The sequence below is a fragment of the Dendrobates tinctorius genome, unplaced genomic scaffold (genome assembly GCF_039654945.1).
Source record: "Dendrobates tinctorius isolate UK_male_01 unplaced genomic scaffold, ASM3965494v1 ptg000138l, whole genome shotgun sequence".
Lineage (NCBI taxonomy): Eukaryota > Metazoa > Chordata > Amphibia > Anura > Dendrobatidae > Dendrobates > Dendrobates tinctorius.
Genome location: NW_027361806.1, coordinates 3,335,265 through 3,358,875, shown reverse-complemented (window position 1 = coordinate 3,358,875; position 23,611 = coordinate 3,335,265). Strand labels below are relative to the sequence as shown.

Genomic DNA, 23,611 nt, shown 5'->3' with positions numbered 1-23,611 from the left:
AAAGAAATCCATTTTTGATCGTAACTTGTGCCGAAGGTTATTTTTTCTATATTTAATTTTGATACATCAGACTTTTGTGAACATATCAAAACCAAAGATTTTTGTTTATTATCCATTTTAATTTTTATTACAGCAGTAACGCTTCCCTTTGTGCCCCAATACAGCAATGACATCTCTTTTTGTTCCCTTTTACAGCAGTAACATCACCCTTTGTGCCCCAATACACCAGTATTGTCCCCCTTTATGCCTATGCAGAGCAGTAACATCCTCTTTTGTGCCCATGAACAGCAGTAACAGCCCCATTTGAACCCCTGTACAGCAGTGACATCCTTCTTTGTGCCCCTGTAGAGCAGTAACGGCCCCCTTTGTGTCCCTGTACAGCAGTAACGGCCCCCTTTGTCTCCCTGTACAGCAGTAATGGCCCCCTTTGTGTCCCTGTACAGCAGTAACGGCCCCCTTTGTGCCCCGGAACAGCAGTAACGGCCCCCTTTGTGTCCCTGTACAGCAGTAATGGCCCCCTTTGTGTCCCTGTACAGCAGTAACGGCCCCCTTTGTGTCCCTGTACAGCAGTAATTGCCCCCTTTGTGTCCCTGTACAGCAGTAACGGCCCCCTTTGTGTCCCTGTACAGCAGTAATTGCCCCCTTTGTGTCCCTGTACAGCAGTAACGGCCCCCTTTGTGTCCCTGTACAGCAGTAATTGCCCCCTTTGTCTCCCTGTACAGCAGTAACGGCCCCCTTTGTGTCCCTGTACAGCAGTAATTGCCCCCTTTGTGTCCCTGTACAGCAGTAACGGCCCCCTTTGTCTCCCTGTACAGCAGTAACGGCCCCCTTTGTGTCCCTGTACAGGAGTAATTGCCCCCTTTGTGTCCCTGTACAGCAGTAACGGCCCCCTTTGTCTCCCTGTACAGCAGTAACGGCCCCCTTTGTCTCCCTGTACAGCAGTAACGGCCCCCTTTGTGTCCGTGTACAGCAGTAACGGCCCCCTTTGTGTCCCTGTACAGCAGTAACGGCCCCCTTTGTCTCCCTGTACAGCAGTAACGGCCCCCTTTGTGTCCCTGTACAGCAGTAATGGCCCCCTTTGTGTCCGTGTACAGCAGTAACGGCCCCCTTTGTCTCCCTGTACAGCAGTAACGGCCCCCTTTGTGTCCCTGTACAGCAGTAATGGCCCCCTTTGTGTCCCTGTACAGCAGTAATTGCCCCCTTTGTGTCCTTGTACAGCAGTAATGGCCCCCTTTGTGTCCCTGTACAGCAGTAATGGCCCCCTTTGTGTCCCTGTACAGCAGTAATGGCCCCCTTTGTGTCCCTGTACAGCAGTAATGGCCCCCTTTGTGTCCCTGTACAGCAGTAACGGCCCCCTTTGTGTCCCTGTACAGCAGTAATGGCCCCCTTTGTGTCCCTGTACAGCAGTAATGGCCCCCTTTGTGTCCCTGTACAGCAGTAACGGCCCCCTTTGTCTCCCTGTACAGCAGTAATTGCCCCCTTTGTGTCCCTGTACAGCAGTAACGGCCCCCTTTGTCTCCCTGTACAGCAGTAATGGCCCCCTTTGTGTCCCTGTACAGCAGTAATGGCCCCCTTTGTGTCCCTGTACAGCAGTAACGGCCCCCTTTGTGTCCCTGTACAGCAGTAACGGCCCCCTTTGTGTCCGTGTACAGCAGTAATGGCCCCCTTTGTGTCCGTGTACAGCAGTAACGGCCCCCTTTGTGTCCCTGTACAGCAGTAACGGCCCCCTTTGTGTCCCTGTACAGCAGTAACGGCCCCCCTTTGTGTCCGTGTACAGCAGTAATGGCCCCCTTTGTGTCCGTGTACAGCAGTAACGGCCCCCTTTGTCTCCCTGTACAGCAGTAACGGCCCCCTTTGTGCCCCTGTACAGCAGTAATGGCCCCCTTTGTGTCCCTGTACAGCAGTAATTGCCCCCTTTGTGTCCTTGTACAGCAGTAATGGCCCCCTTTGTGTCCCTGTACAGCAGTAATGGCCCCCTTTGTGTCCCTGTACAGCAGTAGCGGCCCCTTTGTGTCCCTGTACAGCAGTAACGGCCCCCTTTGTGTCCCTGTACAGCAGTAACGGCCCCCTTTGTCTCCCTGTACAGCAGTAATGGCCCCCTTTGTGTCCCTGTACAGCAGTAATTGCCCCCTTTGTCTCCCTGTACAGCAGTAATGGCCCCCTTTGTGTCCCTGTACAGCAGTAATGGCCCCCTTTGTGTCCCTGTACAGCAGTAATGGCCCCCTTTGTGTCCCTGTACAGCAGTAATGGCCCCCTTTGTGTCCCTGTACAGCAGTAATGGCCCCCTTTGTGTCCCTGTACAGCAGTAATGGCCCCCTTTGTGTCCCTGTACAGCAGTAATGGCCCCCTTTGTGCCCCTGTACAGCAGTAATGGCCCCCATTGTGCCCCTGTACAGCAGTAATGGCCCCCTTTGTGTCCCTGTACAGCAGTAATGGCCCCCTTTGTGTCCCTGTACAGCAGTAATGGCCCCCTTTGTGTCCCTGTACAGCAGTAATGGCCCCCTTTGTGTCCCTGTACAGCAGTAATGGCCCCCTTTGTGTCCCTGTACAGCAGTAATGGCCCCCTTTGTGTCCCTGTACAGCAGTAATGGCCCCCTTTGTGCCCCTGTACAGCAGTAATGGCCCCCTTTGTGCCCCTGTACAGCAGTAATGGCCCCCTTTGTGCCCCTGTAGAGCAGTAATTGCCCCCTTTGTGTCCCTGTACAGCAGTAATGGCCCCCTTTGTGTCCCTGTACAGCAGTAATGGCCCCCTTTGTGTCCCTGTACAGCAGTAATTGCCCCCTTTGTGTCCCTGTACAGCAGTAATTGCCCCCTTTGTGCCCCTGTACAGCAGTAATGGCCCCCTTTGTGTCCCTGTACAGCAGTAATGGCCCCCTTTGTGTCCCTGTACAGCAGTAATGGCCCCCTTTGTGTCCGTGTACAGCAGTAACGGCCCCCTTTGTGTCCCTGTACAGCAGTAACGGCCCCCTTTGTGTCCGTGTACAGCAGTAACGGCCCCCTTTGTGTCCCTGTACAGCAGTAATGGCCCCCTTTGTGTCCGTGTACAGCAGTAATGGCCCCCTTTGTGTCCGTGTACAGCAGTAACGGCCCCCTTTGTCTCCCTGTACAGCAGTAACGGCCCCCTTTGTGCCCCTGTACAGCAGTAACGGCCCCCTTTGTGTCCCTGTACAGCAGTAATTGCCCCCTTTGTGTCCTTGTACAGCAGTAATGGCCCCCTTTGTGTCCCTGTACAGCAGTAATGGCCCCCTTTGTGTCCCTGTACAGCAGTAGCGGCCCCTTTGTGTCCCTGTACAGCAGTAACGGCCCCCTTTGTGTCCCTGTACAGCAGTAACGGCCCCCTTTGTCTCCCTGTACAGCAGTAATGGCCCCCTTTGTGTCCCTGTACAGCAGTAATTGCCCCCTTTGTCTCCCTGTACAGCAGTAATGGCCCCCTTTGTGTCCCTGTACAGCAGTAATTGCCCCCTTTGTGTCCCTGTACAGCAGCAATGGCCCCCTTTGTGTCCCTGTACAGCAGTAATGGCCCCCTTTGTGTCCCTGTACAGCAGTAATTGCCCCCTTTGTGTCCCTGTACAGCAGTAATGGCCCCCTTTGTGTCCCTGTACAGCAGTAATGGCCCCCTTTGTGCCCCTGTACAGCAGTAATGGCCCCCTTTGTGCCCCTGTACAGCAGTAATGGCCCCCATTGTGCCCCTGTACAGCAGTAATGGCCCCCTTTGTGTCCCTGTACAGCAGTAATGGCCCCCTTTGTGTCCCTGTACAGCAGTAATGGCCCCCTTTGTGTCCCTGTACAGCAGTAATGGCCCCCTTTGTGTCCCTGTACAGCAGTAATGGCCCCCTTTGTGTCCCTGTACAGCAGTAATGGCCCCCTTTGTGTCCCTGTACAGCAGTAATGGCCCCCTTTGTGCCCCTGTACAGCAGTAATGGCCCCCTTTGTGCCCCTGTACAGCAGTAACGGCCCCCTTTGTGCCCCTGTAGAGCAGTAATTGCCCCCTTTGTGTCCCTGTACAGCAGTAATGGCCCCCTTTGTGTCCCTGTACAGCAGTAATGGCCCCCTTTGTGTCCCTGTACAGCAGTAATTGCCCCCTTTGTGTCCCTGTACAGCAGTAATTGCCCCCTTTGTGCCCCTGTACAGCAGTAATTGCCCCCTTTGTGTCCCTGTACAGCAGTAATTGCCCCCTTTGTGTCCCTGTACAGCAGTAATGGCCCCCTTTGTGCCCCTGTACAGCAGTAATTGCCCCCTTTGTGCCCCTGTACAGCAGTAATGGCCCCCTTTGTGCCCCTGTACAGCAGTAATGGCCCCCTTTGTGTCCCTGTACAGCAGTAATGGCCCCCTTTGTGTCCCTGTACAGCAGTAATGGCCCCCTTTGTGTCCCTGTACAGCAGTAATGGCCCCCTTTGTGTCCCTGTACAGCAGTAATGGCCCCCTTTGTGCCCCTGTACAGCAGTAATGGCCCCCTTTGTGCCCCTGTAGAGAAGTAACGTTCCCCTTTGTGTCCCTGTACAGCAGTAATGGCCCCCTTTGTGTCCCTGTACAGCAGTAATGGCCCCCTTTGTGCCCCTGTACAGCAGTAATGGCCCCCTTTGTGCCCCTGTACAGCAGTAATGGCCCCCATTGTGCCCCTGTAGAGAAGTAACGTTCCCCTTTGTGTCCCTGTACAGCAGTAATGGCCCCCTTTGTGTCCCTGTACAGCAGTAATGGCCCCCTTTGTGTCCCTGTACAGCAGTAATGGCCCCCTTTGTGCCCCTGTACAGCAGTAATGGCCCCCATTGTGCCCCTGTAGAGAAGTAACGTTCCCCTTTGTGCTCCTACAGTATTGTAATTAATGGTATCCCCAGATGCAGCTAAAAATAGCACAGGCCCCCTGGCCAGGTCACAGTTGCACCCCTTAGACCACATTACACCCCTGAGGTCTTGTGTGTGGGATTGGGAGGGATGGCTGTCAGCCGTCTGAAGTATATAGTCACTTTTGTACTCGTACTGATACGTTTTGTACAACTACAGGCCGTATATTAGTCCTAGTTGTGCATCAGTCATCATCCACTTCCTCCAGTGAGAAGAACCATTGCATAAGTAATGCAAAGTGAAGACGACGAGTCGCTCATTTTCACGAAGGGTAATGAGCAGAATCTAATCTGTGGCTCTTACAATAAGAAAGCTTGTCTATTCAACAAATTAGTTCTACTGAAGTGATCCTTGATGGAGATGTAGGAATTAGCTTACTGGTAATGACTTGATTGGATCCTCATGTTTTTGCGGCACTTTGCATGAAATCTCAGCCTTACATCACATCAGAGTCCCGGGTCCTGAAGAAGGCCAATAAGGATTCAATTATAGGGCGCAAATGAAGACATTGGGGTCGGTCTGGTGACTGGCGGGAAGTGGAATGAGTCAACAGCGTTAGCTTGTCTTGACAAATGGCTACAAAAACCAGTAGGTCCAGCATTCTGCTACTGGGAAGGACATTAAGGGGTCTCATGCGCCAAATCATTCCATTCACCCCCTATCATTACACCACCGCCAGCACGAACCGCTGACAGGATGGGTTCGTGAAATCTACATCAAACTCTGACCTCTGCAAAATGACTGGATTCATCATACTGGGTTGTGTTCTCCCAATCGGCCATTGCCCAGTTTGACGTCCAGTTTACTCTGCTCTTAGTGGGCAGTAGTGATGGGCCATCCGTGGCCGATCAGGTTCCCTTCTGCGAATGATGGCGGCCAGCACCCCAGCGAGAAACACTTGCAGTGTCTGAATGGCGCTCAGTGGGTGTGAAATAATGTTGGCATTCAGCGGCTGATGCGACCGAAATTCTGGGTTTTGACCGAATCGGACTGAGGTGATTTTACCACAAATATATGATCTAGATTATGAAAAAAGGTCGGCGTGGCCTTCACTTCTGGATCGGACCTGATCCAATTTGGTCTTCTGATCTCGTCGTCCATCCATTTCATGTTTTGACCTACTAGTTCCGTTTAGAAATGTTCCTATGCACATGCATTGATCACAAGAAATCCCATCACCAGGGCGGCCATTTTGAACCCGTCACCACATTTTTACATATGGAAGTAGTGGTAAAGTTTTTTCCCCCCAATAAAAATACACTTTCTAATAGATACTCGATGAGTCAGTTATGGATGTGTCATGGTTATAACCATTGTCTATGTAGTTTTTAATATTTCCTGTCAGATTTTGTCGTCAGGAAGTTTTCCCGCATAAAAAAACCCAGGTTGATTTCCAGGTTGTTGGGGAGATTAGTGTTGGGGTAGTAACGAGCTATGATTGGGTGAGCTGCTTGGCCTATGATGTTGCGGATGCTGTCTGTGAACCTTGTATTTGCCCAGCAACAGGTATGTCATTGGTCGATAATATCCATCCAACCCACCTGAAACGGTATGAAGAGCTTTGGGACTAGGGGATGATGTCAGCTGCTGTACGAACACCTGTGGGATTGTTGTTGCTCACACATTTATGTTTTTGCTCTTCGCTTGTCGTGGCTTCTTTAATAGAAGGGGAAGTCGCTGGCTAGTGCGAGTGGATGGGTCGTGGCCTTATTCTTTATGTTTTCGCTTGTATTTAGTCCATCTTGTGCGCTCTATAATCCCATGAAAAATTCAGGTTAAGAAGCAATATGCAAATAAGTCTGGAAATGCACAGGGGGCGTGTAAGTGGGATTGTAGTGCCATTTCCAAGTGCACTGACACGCCCCCAGTGCACTTCAAGCCTGATTTGTATATGACATTCTAGATTTTTAATGATTGGCACGTTGGAACATTTGTCTTGGGGGGAACAACAACTTTTACAGATGTATCACTACTTTCAGGGATACTCAATGAACAGACGGAATTATGCCGTCTCTGGTTGAGGCGATGGAAGGAGCCACAAGGCGCGTTATGTGCATTAGCTCTAAGGAAGTAAATACTGCCACCTGGAGGACAGATGCATCAATGCGATTCTATGTGAAACGTTGCAGAATCTTTAAAATTAGGCTTTGGAGGAGCTTTTTCTGCTATATACTTTAATGTTACTATAGGCCCCTATTTACCAGATAGAAGCCTAAAGTATATTCCATTCCCTCTGCCTGATATGCATCTGCATTTCATTTAACTGTAAAAACTTCATTTTTTTTATATACCATACATTTATTTTGGGTCCCCTTGGTGGACTGATGCCTAGGAATGTATCCAGACGGGCCACTGTCGAGTGTATATGGAGCGCCCCGCAGGGCCTTAGGTTACTCGGTACCGAGCCGGTTCTTTAAAGGGGATGTGTCACGGTGGCAGTGACCTGGTCCGTGGCCCTGGGCGTCCAGTAAAGATGGATGTTCAACTGGGGGGTCGGGGAGATGATAGGAAAAGGGGAATCGTGACACCACCCGTGGTATTCGGCAATGATAGCCGACGCTGCAATGCAGATCCTCTGGGATGGGGTACGGGCAGCAGAGATGGTGAAGCTCTCCACAGGCAGAGCTGGGTCCCAGGGCAGTTGAGTCGGTGACGGTGAATGCGGTGTAAAGCAGGCAAGATATTAACCCCTTCACCCCCAAGGGTGGTTTGCACGTTCATGACCGGGCCAATTTTTACAATTCTGACCACTGTACCTTTATGAGGTCATAACTCTGGAACGCTTCCATGGATCCCGGTGATTCTGACATTGTTTTCTCGTGACATATTGTACTTCATGTTAGTGGTAAAATTTCATTCAAATAACTTGCGTTTATTTGTGAGAAAAACGGAAATTTGGCGAAAATTTTGAAAATTTTGCGATTTTCCAACTTTGAATTTTTATGCCCTTAAATCACAGAGATACGGCACACAAAAAACTTGATAACTAACATTTCCCACATGTTTACTTTACATCAGCACAATTTTGGAACCAAAATTTTTTTTTGTTAGGAAGTTATAAGGGTTAAAAGTTGACTAGCGATTTCTCATTTTTACAACACCATTTTATTTTTAGGACCACATCACATTTAAAGCCACTTTGAGGGGTCTATATGATAGAAAGTACCCAAAAGTGACACCATTCTAAAAACTGCACCCCTTAAGGTGCTCAAAACCACATTCAAGAAGTTTATTAACCCTTTAGGTGCGTCACAGGAATTTTTTTGAATATTTAACAAAAAATGAACATCTAACTTTTTTTCATAAAAAAAATACTTCAGGTTCAATTTTTTTTATTTTACCAAGGGTAACAGGAGAAATTGAACTGCAAAAGTTATTGTGCAATTTGTCCTGAGTACGCTGATACCTGATTTGTGGGGGGAACCACTGTTTCGGCGCATGGCAGAGCTCAGAATGGAAGGAGCGCCGTTTGACTTTTTCAATGCAAAATTGTCTGGAATTCAGATTGGACGCCATGTCACGTTTGGAGAGTCCCTGATGTACCTAAACAGTGGAAACCCCCTACAAGTGACCCCATTTTGGAAACTAGACCCCCCAAGGAACTTATCTAGATATGTGGTGAGAACTTTGAACCCACAAGGGCTTTACAGAAGTTTAGAACGTACAGCGGTACAATTAAAAAATCATATTTTTTCCACAAAAATGATCTTTTCACCCCAATTTTTATTTTCCCAAGGGTAACAGGACCCTAAAAGTTATTGTGCAATTTGTCCTGAGTACGCTGATACCCCACATGTGGGGGTAAACCACTATTTGGGCGCATGGCAGAGCTCGGAAGGGAAGCAGCGCCATTTGACGTTTTTGGCTGGAATTGAGATCGGACACGATGTCGCGTTTGGAAAACCCCTGATGTACCAAAACAGTGGAAACCCCCCACAAATGACACCATTTTGGAAACTAGACCCCCTAAGGAACTTATCTAGATGTGTGGTGAGAACTTTGAACCCCCATGGGCTTCACAGAAGTTTATAACATAAAGCCATACAATTAAAAAATCATATTTTTTCCACAAAAATGATCTTTTCACCCTCAATTCTTATTTTTCCAAGGGTAACAGGACCCTAAAAGTTATTGTGCAATTTGTCCTGAGTACGCTGATACCCCACATGTGGGGGTAAACCACTATTTCGGCGCATGGCAGAGCTCGGAAGGGAAGCAGCGCCATTTGACGTTTTGGGCTGGAATTGAGATCGGACACCATGTCGCGTTTGGAAAACTCCTGATGTACCAAAACAGTGGAACCCCCCCACAAATGACACCATTTTGGAAACTAGACCCCCTAAGGAACTTATCTAGATGTGTGGTGAGCACTTTGACCCCCCCAGTGCTTCACAGAAGTTTATAACACCCGGGCGTGAAAATAAAAAATTCGTATTTTTTCCACAAACATGATCTTTTAATCACCATTTTTTTATTTTCACAAGGGTACCAGGAGAAATTGGACCCCAAAAGTTGTTGTCCAATTTGTCCTGAGTATGCTGATACCCCATATGTGGGAGAAAACTACTGTATGGGCACACGTCGGGGCTCGGAAGGGAAGTAGTGACGTTTTGGAATGCAGACTTTGATGGAATGGTCTGCGGGTGTCATGTTGCCTTTGGAGAGCCCCTAATGTACCTAAACAGTGGAAACCCCCCACAAATGACCCCATTTTGAAAACTAGACCCACTAAGGAACGTATCTAGATGTGAGGTGAGCACTTTGAACCCCCAAGGGCTTCACAGAAGTTTATAATGCCAGGGCATGAAAATAAAAAAATCGTATTTTTTCCACAAACATGATCAATTAGTCCCCAATTTTTTCATTTTCCCAAGGGTAACAGGAGAAATTGGACCCCAAAAGTTGTTGTCCAATTTGTCCTGAGTAAGCGGATACCTCATATGTGGGAGAAAACTACTGTATGGGCACACGTCGGGGATCGGAAGGGAAGCAGTGACGTTTTGGAATGCAGACTTTGATGGAATGGTCTGCGGGTGTCATGTGCGTTTGGAGAGCCCCTGATGTACCTAAACTATTGAAACTCCCCACAAGTGACCCCATTTTGGACACTAGACTCCCCACGGAACTTATCTAGATGTGTGGTGAGCACTTTGAACCCCCAAGTGCTTCACAGAAGTTTATAACACTCGGACGTGAAAATAAAAAAATCATTTTTTTCCACAAAAATGATATTTTTGCCCCCAATTTTTTATTTTCCTAAGGGTAACAGGAGAAATTGGACCCCAAAAATTGTTTTGCAATTTGTCCTGAGTAGGCTGATACCCTACATGTGGGGGTAAAACACTGTTTGGGCGCATAGCAGAGCTTGGAAGGGAAGGAGCACCATTTGACTTTTTCAACTCAGAATTGGCTGGAATTGAGATCAGACGCCATGTTGCATTTGGAGAGCCCCTGATGTGCCCAAACAGTGGAAACCCCCAATTCTAACTCCAACCCGAACCCCAACACGCCCCTAGCCCTAACCCTACCCTAACCCAACACACCCCTAGCCCTAACCCTAATGGAAAAATGGAAATAAATACATTTTCTTTTAGTTTTATTATTTTTCCCTAACTAAGGGGGTGATAACGGGGGGTTTGATTTACTATTTATGGCGGTTTTTATGTTTGGCGGCTGTCGCACGCTAAAAGACGCTTTTTATTGTAAAAATAGTTTTTGCATCACCACATATTGAGAGCTATAATTTTTCCGTATTTTGACCCACTGAGTCATGTGAGGTCTTATTTTTTGCGGGACAAGCTGACATTTTTATTGGTACCATTTTCGGGCACGTGAAATTTTTTGATCGCTTTTTATTCCGATTTTTGGGACGCAGAATGAGCAAAAACCAGCGTTTCATGAATTTCTTTTGGGGGGGGTGCGTTTACACCGTTCCGCGTGCGGTAAAATTGATAAAGCGGTTTTATTCTTCGGGTCGGTACGGTTACAGCGATACCTCATTTAGGTCGTTTTTTATGTTTTTGTCGGTTTTATGCAATGAAAACTATTTTATATAAAAAATAATTATTTTTGCATCGCTTTATTCAGCGAGCTATAACTTTTTTATTTTTTCGCTGATGATGCTGTGTGGCGGCTCGTTTTTTGCGGGACAAGATGACGTTTTCAGCGGTACCACGGCTATTTATATGCGTCTTTTTGATCGCGCGTTATTACACTTTTTGTTTGGCGGTATGATAATCATTATTTTTTGCTTCGTTTTTTATTTTTAAAGGGGTTCGCTAAAGGGGTTAACTAATGGGACAGTTTTATAGGGCGGGTCGTTACGGACGCGGCGATACCTAATATGTGTACTTTTATTGTTTTTTTTTTTTATTATTTCCAAAAAATGGATTTATTGGGGGAATATTTTTTTTTTTTTTTCTAATTTATTTGGCGATTTTTTTAAAATTATTTTTACACTTTTTTTTATTTTTTTTTTTACTTTATTAAATAGTCCCAGGTGGGACATCACTGTCCTGTGACAGATCGCTGATCTGTCACATCACAGATCACTGTGACAGATCAGCGATCTGACACAGGCACTGCAGAAGGCTTCCTCATGCCTGCGCTTTGCAGGCACTGAGGAAGCCAGCTTCCGCAGGCCCCCATCGCCATCTTGGATTCGGGGGCCTGGAGGAAGGAAGTCCCCCGCAGCAGCGCTGCACATTGCGCTGCCGTGGGGGGCTCAGGGAAGCACGGAGGGAGCCCCCTCCCTGCCGATGCTTCCCTTTAACCCCCGGTACACCGCGATCGTGTTTGATCGCGGTGTGCAAGGGGTTAAAGTGTCGGGGGCGGTCCATGACCGCCCCTGACACATTGTGCCGGGTGTCAGCTGTGATAACCAGCTGACACCCGGCCGCGATCAGCGGCGCTCACCACGTGGGCGCCGCTGATCGCGCCGACGTACTATCCCGTCCCCGGTCATACGGGCCCGGGTACCGTGGACGGGATAGTACGTCGGATGGCAGGAAGGGGTTAATAACACGAAGGACACATTTGGGTGTAGTTTCTGGGTTTTTACTCACAATTCCTGCGTTCGGTAGCCCACTTGGCACTGTGTCCTCCAGGGGAGGGGTCCAGCTAACTCACAGGTAAATTGGTTACACCTTTTTAGGACTCCTCTTTATGTTCTCCTTTCTTGGCCATCTCTGCGCTACTCTCCACCTCTTTCTCTCCTGCCCTGCGCCTTCACAAGCAGTGTCCCCAATCCAGCAGCGTCGGACCTTGCCGAGCGACATGGGTCACGCCCCGGGGTCCTTTATCTCTACGGCTGCCATTTTGAGGAATGCTTGTGGTTTGGGCTGTCGCACTACAACCTCCGGCTTACTAGTTGAGCCTTGTTCGGTATTCTCCACTAGGCTTAGGGGCTGGCTCCCTCCACTGAGGCCTGGTCCTTCATCGTCTGGATACGGGCCCCACGGGTGGCTTATCGCACTACCCGTGCCCCTAGGACACCTTCTCTTCGGAGCTTCTTTCCTTCTAGATGTTTCTGTCTGACCCGTACTCTCCCCAGATCAGTCCTGCTCGTCCGCTGTCCCGTCACCAACTGACTGGATCTTTCCAGAATGATCTTTCTACCTCCCACTAACTGTCACGAATTGGATGTCCTCAATCACTCCACTTCCTAAGCTCCTTCTACCTACCTTCCCCACTAACTCCCCAGCACCCTTTCCTGGCCAGCCTGGTGTGTGTTGGGTGCAAGTGTTAGGAGTCCTGGGTGGTGCTCCCTCCTTACCTGGGGGTGGGATACCACACCTCTGGATGAGGTGCAGTACCTCTGTGGCGACTGGACCCTCAGGGGCGCCACATATACACATGCCAGTGGGCACAAACGCAGTCTGCACTGAGCCTTATATAAGGTGCCACCTGGCTGGACAGTGAGGTAGTGTAGGACGGGTTTACCAAACCTGAAAAACCCTTTAAACAAGTTGTACAACCTTGTAGTACAAGTCTGCAGTCACTCTATATGACTGCAGACTTGTGAATCTCCAGTGTCAACAGCGGGCTATCATGTGACAGAAAGTATGTGATTTGCATACTTCTGGCTACATTTCGACTAGACTTGTCGACCTCGCTCAATACACGTTCCGACTAGACTTGCATTGAGGCTGCGCGTATCTAGCTGACACGTGACAGCATATCGCATACTAGCGTTCACACGTCCGGCGTCAGCACTGTGAGGATTCCCATAAAGTGACTGCAGACTTGTAATCTAAGGCCAGACAACCCCTTTAAATTTCCACAAAAACAGGGTCCAGTTAGTCCCCCCTGTTGTGAGTTCATTTTCCCCTTCACTACTGAGGCCCGAGGAACTCCCTCTTCTGGTGAAGAAAGGTAGTGAGCCTGATTGTCAAACACCTGGGGCTGATGATGATGACTGGCTGAGTGGAGTTAATGACTGGATATAAGGCTGCCGACGCCCTTCTGGCCTGCGGGTGATTTCTCTGTGGACTTCTAGGAAACCAGTCTGATTCCTGCTCATCTAAAGCTAAGATTTCTGCTTTGCCTTTTTGCATTAGTGTTTTGTTTTCCTTGCTTTTCTGGATTCTGCCATTCCCTGCTGGGGTGAGCTGAATCTCCTTTTGCCTGTTGCTCTGTCTTCAGAATATTCCTGAGTACTGACATAGCCTTTTTTGAAGCCTAGCGTCTTCAGGGCCTTTTTTACTGTCAGTTTGTTGGCTCTTATTTTCATAGGGTTTTTCACGGATTGCAGACAGCAGCCTTCCTGTCCTTTCCTATCTAAGCTAGCTTGGGCCCCATCTTTGCTCAGTCTATCTTTCTGTCTGTGTTTTGTTCTTTCTTCTTGCTTCACCGTCATTATATGTGGGGGGCTGCCTTTTGCTTTGGGGTCTGCTCTGGGGCAGTTTAGATTTCCCTTTCTGTCTTTAGGCTATGTAGTCCTCCGGCTGTGATCGAGGGTCCTAGGGCATCGTAGGAGCCCCCCACGGCTACTGCTAGTTGTGTTGATAGGTTCAGGGGTCTGCAATCCGATAGCTGCCAACTTCTCTGGTTTTCTGGACTTAGCTAGCATTTCTATTTTTGCCTCCTACGGTGACTCAATCATAACACCCCCCCTAGTGGTGGCTGCAGGTAACTATTAAAATTAGTATGCCAAACCCCCCCCCCCCACCAAAAAAAAAATAAAATAAAAAAGAGACCAGATGTGTATAAGGGCAAACTAAGTTGTTGTTTTTTATTTTATACCCCCACTACCCTCCCTGTTAAAAGAATTAAATGGCTAATAAAGGACTGTCATTACAGAGGAGTGGCCGCCGTGACACCAGGTATGTTGTCCAGCACAGCTACCTTTCCCCTCGCAGGTATTTAGGTGGTGGAGTTGGGTGTACATACAGAGAAGAGAGAAGACGCCCAATCTATGAAATGTAGATTTAATTGCAGTCCTATGTACACATCGCCTCCTAGATTTCAGAGGAAAACTTACAATAACTTACAGTGAAGCGCATCCTTTATAAAAGGTTTCTACACAATGCAGACACGTGGCCGAACCAAACTGCATTATTATCGCTGGCCCAAAATCTAAAAACATGAAGGTATCGCTGGGCGGCAGCAGCGACGGACCCTACGGCCCATTACATTCACCAAGACTAGCACCCGATACCAAACCCCCACGTCCTAAATACTGCAGCCGAGACATTGTGCTGAACACGAGCAAATACTGACACGTGGAAGATCTACACCGACCGTCTCCAGCCTGCGGCAAGGCAGCAGCACCAAGAAGGTTCGAGCATGCTGGGAGTTGTAGTGTAGCCACAGGCTGGAGAGCACCGGTCTATACACTCAGCTATGGCGGAAGGATGACAGGTCGGGCTCCCTTCTTCAGGCCATCGATAGATCCCGGCGCTCTGCTCCATACCGTGAGGGTCACACTTTGCGTTTCTTAGCAGAAGACGGCTCATCCTGCTCATCGCCTGGAACGAGAGAGTCACATTATATAGATTCAATTTGCACAATAGCCCCAGTTACAGGGGAAGTTATCTGCCGTCCACAGAGTAAGGGGTAACTGACAGATCTCTGGGGACAGACCGTTAGAGCACCCGGGGGAATGGGGCTCTGCCGATTCTCATTCATTCCCAGTAGTTAGTAGACCCCCCAGTGATCAGTAACTGATCCCCTGCTCTATGGATGGGAGAGAGAGGAATCGTCTGGAAACCCCTTCCCTCCACAGTTTTCATTTTATATGCTTTTCTTTTTTTACCGGCCTTTCTTCTATGAGTCTCGACTTTATTTTTCCCTCCACGTAGCCGTATGGGGGCTTGATTTTTATTCTGTGGGACAAGTTGTATGGATATATGGGAAATGGGTTCTCCCATGGAGCTGAGCCCCTGACAGAGGATGCAAACAACACCCAGTGAGGCATTCATCAGCCCCATCAGAAGCCGTAATTGGGTCGTGGGGGGTCACCGGGATCCAGTCCGCATGTGGCACCATCAGCAGTCACATGGTTAAACACCTGTGCGGTCGCTCACCAGACGCCGTCGCGGCCTCGGCTTCTTCATCCGGCAGGAACTTGGCCTTGCTCACTTGCTGGGGGGCGTCATCGCCGTTGTCCTGGTACATACTGGACCATTTTATCGCCATGTCGAGCTCCGGCGGAGGACCCTTCTTCTCCTCCACCTTGTAAGATTCGGGGGGAGGCACCGCATTGTTCTTCCACACTTTAAATTCTCGAGGCGGCTGATTGAGAGCAAAACAGGAGATGGGTTATAACCTGCGCCAGCGAGGCGGGAGGCATCTGATCATACAGAGTGGTGGGCTCCCCTCAGATTCTACCCCGCAGTCACACAGGTAGAACCTGGGCGCCCAGGTCACAAATATGGATCCTCCCCAACTATTTACTGGAAAGGGAACCTGCTCCAAGTAGCGCCCCCTGCTGTCCCCACACGCACCGTCTCCGCAGCTCTCCCTGCTGTCCCCACACGCACCGTCTCCGCGGCTCCCCCTGCTGTCCCCACACGCACCGTCTCCGCAGCTCTCCCTGCTGTCCCCACACGCACCGTCTCCGCGGCTCCCCCTGCTGTCCCCACACGCACCGTCTCCGCGGCTCCCCCTGCTGTCTCCACACGCACCGTCTCCGCAGCTCTCCCTGCTGTCTCCACACGCACCGTCTCCGCGGCTCCCCCTGCTGTCTCCACACGCACCGTCTCCGCGGCTCCCCCTGCTGTCTCCACACGCACCGTCTCCGCAGCTCTCCCTGCTGTCCCCACACGCACCGTCTCCGCGGCTCCCCCTGCTGTCCCCACACGCACCGTCTCCGCGGCTCCCCCTGCTGTCTCCACACGCACCGTCTCCGCGGCGCCCCCTGCTGTCTCCACACGCACCGTCTCCGCGCCGCCCCCTGCTGTCCCCACACGCACCGTCTCCGCGCCGCCCCCTGCTGTCTCCACACGCACCGTCTCCGCGGCGCCCCCTTCTGTCCCCACACGCACCGTCTCCGCGGCTCCCCCTGCTGTCCCCACACGCACCGTCTCCGCGGCTCCCCCTGCTGTCTCCACACGCACCGTCTCCGCGGCGCCCCCTGCTGTCTCCACACGCACCGTCTCCGCGGCGCCCCCTGCTGTCTCCACACGCACTGTGTCTCAGCGGCGCCCCCTGCTGTCCCCCACACGCACTGTGTCTCAGCGGCGCCCCCTGCTGTCCCCACACGCACTGTGTCTCAGCAGCGCCCCCTGCTGTCCCCACACGCACTGTGTCTCAGCAGCGCCCCCCTGCTGTCCCCACACGCACTGTGTCTCAGCAGCGCCCCCCTGCTGTCCCCACACGCACTGTCTCAGCAGCGCCCCCCTGCTGTCCCCACACGCACTGTGTCTCAGCAGCGCCCTCCTGCTGTCCCCACACGCACTGTGTCTCAGCAGCGCCCCCCTGCTGTCCCCACACGCACTGTGTCTCAGCAGCGCCCCCCTGCTGTCCCCACACGCACTGTGTCTCAGCAGCGCCCCCCTGCTGTCCCCACACGCACTGTGTCTCAGCAGCGCCCCCTGCTGTCTCCACACGCACCGTCTCCGCAGCGCCCCCTGCTGTCCCCACATGCACCGTCTCCGCAGCGCCCCCTGCTGTCCCCACACGCACCGTCTCCGCAGCGCCCCCTGCTGTCCCCACACGCACCGTCTCCGCAGCGCCCCCTGCTGTCCCCACACGCACCGTCTCCGCAGCGCCCCCTGCTGTCCCCACACGCACCGTCTCCGCAGCGCCCTCTGCTGTCCCCACACGCAGTGTCTCCGCAGCGCCCCCTGCTGTCCCCACACGCACTGTCTCCACAGCGCCCCCTGCCGCCTCCCCTGCTCATTACCTCCTCCGGGGGCCGCACCAGGCGCTTCTCCCAGTTGATGGCGGCGGTGGTGGGGGCGCTGAGGAAGGACGGGCGGGTGACGGTCTGGAACAGCTCGTCCGGGCCCGGCAGCTTCTTGGAGCAGAGCGGCCTCTTCACCGCCGTCCTCGCCTTCTCCTCCTCGGCTTCGTCCTCGCTGCTGTCCGAGCTGGAGCTGCCATAAGCGGCGAAATAACTGAGAGGATCCTTCTCCTCCTCCGCAGCCGCCATGGTGCAACCTCTAACCTGTCACTTCCGGGGGAAGACGGAGATGTGTTGTGTAGTGGCGGCAGAAAGAAAAGAGGAGAGAGGCACTGACCTCAGAGACACAGAATCACCTATCTACACATTACCTGCACACACTGCCAGAGAGAGCCCCCATAATGGTGCCAGCCAGAGAGTGCCCCCATAATGGTGCCAGCCAGAGAGTGCCCCCATAATGGTGCCAGCCAGAGAGTGCCCCCATAATGGTGCCAGCCAGAGAGTGCCCCCATAATGGTGCTAGCCAGAGAGTGCCCCCATAATGGTGCCAGCCAGAGAGTGCCCCCATAATGGTGCCAGCCAGAGAGTGCCCCCATAATGGTGCCAGCCAGAGAGTGCCCCCATAATGGTGCCAGCCAGAGAGTGCCCCCATAATGGTGCCAGCCAGAGAGTGCCCCCATAATGGTGCCAGCCAGAGAGTGCCCCCATAATGGTGCTAGCCAGAGAGTGCCCCCATAATGGTGCTAGCCAGAGAGTGCCCCCATAATGGTGCTAGCCAGAGAGTGCCCCCATAATGGTGCCAGCCAGAGAGTGCCCCCATAATGGTGCCAGCCAGAGAGTGCCCCCATAATGGTGCCAGCCAGAGAGTGCCCCCATAATGGTGCCAGCCAGAGAGTGCCCCCATAATGGTGCCAGCCAGAGAGTGCCCCCATAATGGTGCCAGCCAGAGAGTGCTCCCATAATGGTGCCAGCCAGAGAGTGCCCCCATAATGGTGCTAGCCAGAGAGTGCCCCCATAATGGTGCCAGCCAGAGAGTGCTCCCATAATGGTGCCAGCCAGAGAGTGCCCCCATAATGGTGCCAGCCAGAGAGTGCCCCCATAATGGTGCCAGCCAGAGAGTGCCCCCATAATGGTGCCAGCCAGAGAATGCCCCATAATGGTGCCAGGCAGAGAGTGCCCCCATAATGGTGCCAGCCAGAGAATGCCCCCATAATGGTGCTAACCAGAGAGTGCCCCCATAATGGTGCTAACCAGAGTGCCCCCATAATGGTGCCAGCCAGAGAGTGCAGCAATAATGGTGCTAACCAGAGAGTGCCCCCATAATGGTGCCAGCCAGAGAGTGCCCCCATAATGGTGCTAGCCAGAGAGTGCCCCCATAATGGTGGCAGCCAGAGAGTGCCCCATAATGGTGCCAGCCAGAGAGAGCCCCCATAATGGTGCCAGCCAGAGAGAGCCCCCATAATGGTGCCAGCCAGATAGTGCCCCCATAATGGTGCCAGCCAGAGAGTGCCCCCATAATGGTGCCAGCCAGAGAGTGCAGCAATAATGGTGCTAACCAGAGAGTGCCCCCATAATGGTGCCAGCCAGAGAGTGCCCCCATAATGGAGCCAGCCAGAGAGTGCCCCCATAATGGAGCCAGCCAGAGAGTGCCCCAATAATGGTGCCAGCCAGAGAGTGCAGCAATAATGGTGCTAACCAGAGAGTGCTCCCATAATGGTGCCAGCCAGAGAGTGCCCCCATAATGGTGCCAGCCAGAGAGTGCCCCCATAATGGAGCCAGCCAGAGAATGCTGCCATAATGGTGCCAGCCAGAGAGAGCCCCCATAATGGTGCCAGCCAGAGAGAGACCCCATAATGGTGCCAGCCAGAGAGTGCCCCCATAACGGTGCCAGACAGAGTGCCCCCATAATGGTGCCAGCCAGAGGGTGCCCCCATAATGGTGCCAGCCAGAGAGTGCAGCAATAATGGTGCTAACCAGAGAGTGCTCCCATAATGGTGCCAGCCAGAGAGAGGCCCCATAATGGTGACAGCCAGAGAGTGCCCCCATAATGGAGCCAGCCAGAGAGTGCAGCAATAAAGGTGCTAACCAGAGAGTGCTCCCATAATGGTGCCAGCCAGAGAGAGCCCCCCCCATAATGGTGCCAGCCAGAGAGAGCCCCCATAATGGTGCCAGCCAGAGAGTGCCCCCATAATGGTGCCAGCCAGAGAGAGCCCCCATAATGGTGCCAGCCAGAGAGTGCCCCCATAATGGTGCCAGCCAGAGAGTGCAGCAATAATGGTGCTAACCAGAGAGTGCTCCCATAATGGTGCCAGCCAGAGAGAGCCCCCATAATGGTGCCAGCCAGAGTGCCCCCATAATGGTGCCAGCCAGAGAGTGCCCCCATAATGGTGCCAGCCAGAGAGTGCAGCAATAATGGTGCTAACCAGAGAGTGCTCCCATAATGGTGCCAGCCAGAGAGAGCCCCCATAATGGTGCCAGCCAGAGAGTGCCCCCATAATGGAGCCAGCCAGAGAGTGCAGCAATAAAGGTGCTAACCAGAGAGTGCTCCCATAATGGTGCCAGCCAGAGAGAGACCCCATAATGGTGCCAGCCAGAGAGTGCCCCCATAATGGTGCCAGCCAGAGAGAGCCCCCATAATGGTGCCAGCCAGAGAGTGCCCCTATAATGGTGCCAGCCAGAGAGTGCCCCCATAATGGTGCCAGCCAGAGAGTGCCCCCATAATGGTGCCAGGCAGAGAATGCCCCATAATGGTGCCAGCCAGAGAGTGCCCCCATAATGGTGCCAACCAGAGAGTGCCCCCATAATGGTGCTAACCAGAGAGTGCCCCCATAATGGTGCTAACCAGAGTGCCTCCATAATGGTGCCAGCCAGAGTGCAGCAATAATGGTGCTAACCAGAGAGTGCCCCCATAATGGTGCCAGCCAGAGAGTGCCCCCATAATGGTGCCAGCCAGAGAGTGCCCCCATAATGGTGCCAGCCAGAGAGTGCCCCCATAATGGTGCTAACCAGAGAGTGCCCCCATAATGGTGCTAACCAGAGTGCCCCCATAATGGTGCCAGCCAGAGAGTGCAGCAATAATGGTGCTAACCAGAGAGTGCCCCCATAATGGTGCCAGCCAGAGAGTGCCCCCATAATGGTGCTAGCCAGAGAGTGCCCCCATAATGGTGGCAGCCAGAGAGTGCCCCATAATGGTGCCAGCCAGAGAGAGCCCCCATAATGGTGCCAGCCAGAGAGTACCCCCATAATGGTGCCAGCCAGATAGTGCCCCCATAATGGAGCCAGCCAGAGAGTGCCCCCATAATGGAGCCAGCCAGAGAGTGCCCCCATAATGGAGCCAGCCAGAGAGTGCCCCAATAATGGTGCCAGCCAGAGAGTGCCCCCATAATGGTGCTAACCAGAGAGTGCTCCCATAATGGTGCCAGCCAGAGAGAGCCCCCATAATGGTGCCAGCCAGAGAGTGCCCCCATAATGGTGCCAGCCAGAGAGTGCCCCCATGATGGTGCCAACCAGAGAGAGCCCCCATAATGGTGTCAGCCATAGAGAGCCCCCATAATGGTGCCAGCCAGAGAGTGCCCCCATAATGGTGCCAGCCAGAGTGCGCCCCATAATGAGCACTAGACCAATGCCTGGCAACACAGTGTCAGGCAGAGAGTGACTTCATGTATAGGACCATTGTGCACCCAGAAACTTGCCTTTGTTACCTAAACAGTGTGGAGACCGGCAGTGTGATCAAACCAAGGTGACAACAGGATCAGCCGGACTCTACTAATCCTATAAATGACATCTTTCTAATTAGTTTTTTCTCCTCTGAATGGATTTATGACGGGGGGGGGGGGGGGGGGGGCGGCTCCTTGCTGGCCATGGTCGCCCCCCTCTGTCTGCAAGGGAGGTGAAGCGACATCTCTTAGGGGCATAATTGTCAGGAAAGTGGTTGTCAGGATTTACGCCGTGTCTGCCATCTCTCTGAATAACTAGTATGAACATTATTATTACATCTGCACATAGCTGAACAGTGAGCACCGCGGACCCTTCATTTCAGGGGTCAGAGTCCGGGCATTCAGACCCTCACTGATCCAAAAAGAGACGTTCTACCCCAACAATATGCTACACTACAGTGAAGCCCCCCAGAAAAGTCAAAAAAGGTTCCTGGGTAACTTTTTTGCCAAACTGTATCGACAGGAAATGTGTTTATTCACGTCCTCCCCATCCCTTGGTCGAACCTGATGGACATACTGTAATATCTGTTGTCGACCCGACCGTGTAATGTGGAGACTTGGCCAAAAACGTGCGTTTCCAAAGAGTGGTGGAGAATAACAGCGGGAAGGAAAGATCGGGTGTGTTGGGATCCAGCCAGTCCGAGCCGTCACAACTTCCATCTCGTGTGAATGGACGTCATGGGAAAAAATGTAGAATTTGGTTCATATGGCGCCTTTCATCAGACTGCAGCATGTCAATTTCTTTTGCTAGTCTCCGCAAGAGAAATTGCTCCAATAGAATGTATTAGACACGGTGAATCCGCACAGTTCAGTGAGCACAGATTCACCCGCGTTCAATAGACGGCAGCGCTTTGGATACAGCGAACATGCGCCGTGTCCAAAGAGCTGCCACTTCCGGATCGTGTGTACCCGGCCTTAATGGTTTTAAAGGGCTCTGCGTCCAGTCTGATCCTGGGTTTAGGTCCCCGTACACCCTGGGCCATGTTCACATGTTGCGTTTCCTTTTTGCTTTTTTTAATCACATATGATCCACCATAAAATAAACTTAGTGCCAAATATACAATATAGAATTCCTGATGGTCTCCTCTATCTCTACTCCAAGAGAAAGGTGACCAAAAAAGCATAAAATACCAAAACAATTACCAAAAAGTACACATTTTATTAATTTTCAATATGACAAAAAATTAAGTTCACAAAAAGAGAGTGCCTCCAATGTGAGGAATTTTTCTGGCTAAGGGCATCATTATACACTATATATGCAGTTCTAGGTTAAAAAACCATGTTTAATGAATGAATTAAAAATTAGATGTTACATCAAAGGAATATAGCCTATTTTTGACGCACAAAAAAGGGTCTGATATCAATCATATAAAAGTGTCACACCTCTTATGAAGTCAAAGAACACCTAGTTAAATACCACTATAGTATCCATATAATAGGTGCTGAAATAATTAGCAATTCAAACAATCTAAGTGTGCCCGCTCTATCTAAAAAAGGTAAAGGCTCCAACGATCTTTAAATTAATCCATTTCATTATTATATTATTGATACCGCAATGAACTTACATTGAGTGCGATGTCTAATCCTCATTCCTCCACCCCGACGTCCGTTTCGTTACACACTTCCTCAGGGGGCATTGTATATAGTGTATAATGATGTCCTTAGCCAGAAAAATTGCTCACATTGGAGGCATTCTCTTTTTGTAAGATTATTTTTTTGTCATATTGAAAATTAATAAAATGTGTACTTTTTGGAAATTGTTTTGGTATTTTGTGCTTTTTTGGTCACCTTTCTCTTGGAGTCTATAGAGATAGAGGAGACCATCAGGATTTCTATTTCGTCTCTTGCTGCATTTTTTTCTGCAGGCAAAACCTGCACTTTTGTCAGTAAAGAAGTTGCTTACAAAAAGCAAAGTTTTGCTGCATTTTATTTTTTCATGTACATTTGTCTCTTGTCCGTACTAATAAAGTTTAGTGCCCCCCCCCCAAAAAAAAAAAACAAAACAAACAAAAAAACATGATACAACTTCCTGAGTTTTCGGCAACAAAATTGCAGCAAAACCCGATGCCGGCATTTTATGCAGCATTTTTGCACTTACTCATTGCTTTCTATGGGTGATAAAAACGCTGAAAGGAGTGACATGCTGCAGTTTGCAAAAAAGTAGCTGTTGTCCAATTCAGTCAAGAAAAAAAGAACAATGTGTGTGCAGGAGATTTCTGAAATCTTTCTGAAAAAGCTTAAAATTTGCATAGAAAAAAGCAGCAAAGAAAAACCGCAGCAGAAACGCATCGTGTGAACATAGCCTTAGGCAGCTGTGGGACGAACAATTATTTGGCTGACCACTATGACTCCCCCAGGTCTTGGATAAGCGCTCCTATGTTTTCTATCAGAGAGACGCTGCCGGCAGATTTTATTTTATTTTTTTCATGTACAGTCATGGCCAAAAGTTTAGAGAATGACACAAATATTAATTTTTACAAAGTCTACTGCTTCATTTTTTCTAATGGCAATTTGCATATACTCCAGAATGTTATAAAGAGTGATCAGCTTAACAGCAATTACTTGCAAAGTCAATATTTGCCTAGAAAATGAACTTTATCCCCCAAAACACATTTCAACATCATTGCAGCCCTGCCTTAAAAGGACCAGCTAACATCGTTTCAGTGATTGCTCCATTAACACAGGTGTGGGTGTTGATGAGGACAGG

The 23,611-nt window shown here is 50.8% G+C and overlaps 1 protein-coding gene across 1 annotated transcript; it reads right to left on the bottom strand.

Annotated features, from left to right (window-relative positions):
• Positions 1 to 14,254: 14,254 nt before the first annotated feature.
• CUNH1orf52 (chromosome unknown C1orf52 homolog) lies at positions 14,255 to 17,513 on the bottom strand. Its single transcript, XM_073544407.1, has 3 exons — positions 17,189 to 17,513; positions 15,369 to 15,576; positions 14,255 to 14,810 (listed from the first exon to the last, which is right to left on the bottom strand). Exons 1-3 carry the CDS (start codon positions 17,435 to 17,437, stop codon positions 14,764 to 14,766), a joined length of 504 nt encoding a protein of 167 aa, XP_073400508.1. The 5' UTR covers positions 17,438 to 17,513; the 3' UTR covers positions 14,255 to 14,763.
• Positions 17,514 to 23,611: the final 6,098 nt, after the last annotated feature.

What these genes read in the sequence shown, in the direction of transcription:
- CUNH1orf52 (XM_073544407.1), bottom strand. Translation starts at nt 17,437, where the DNA reads ATGGCGGCTGCGGAGGAGGAGAAGGATCCTCTCAGTTATTTCGCCGCT. An exon ending in TGGTGCGGCCCCCGGAGGAG is followed by an intron (nt 15,577 to 17,188) that starts GTAATGAGCAGG and finishes GCTCTCAATCAG; the next exon opens with CCGCCTCGAGAATTTAAAGT. An exon ending in CGAGGCCGCGACGGCGTCTG is followed by an intron (nt 14,811 to 15,368) that starts GTGAGCGACCGC and finishes CTCTCGTTCCAG; the next exon opens with GCGATGAGCAGGATGAGCCG.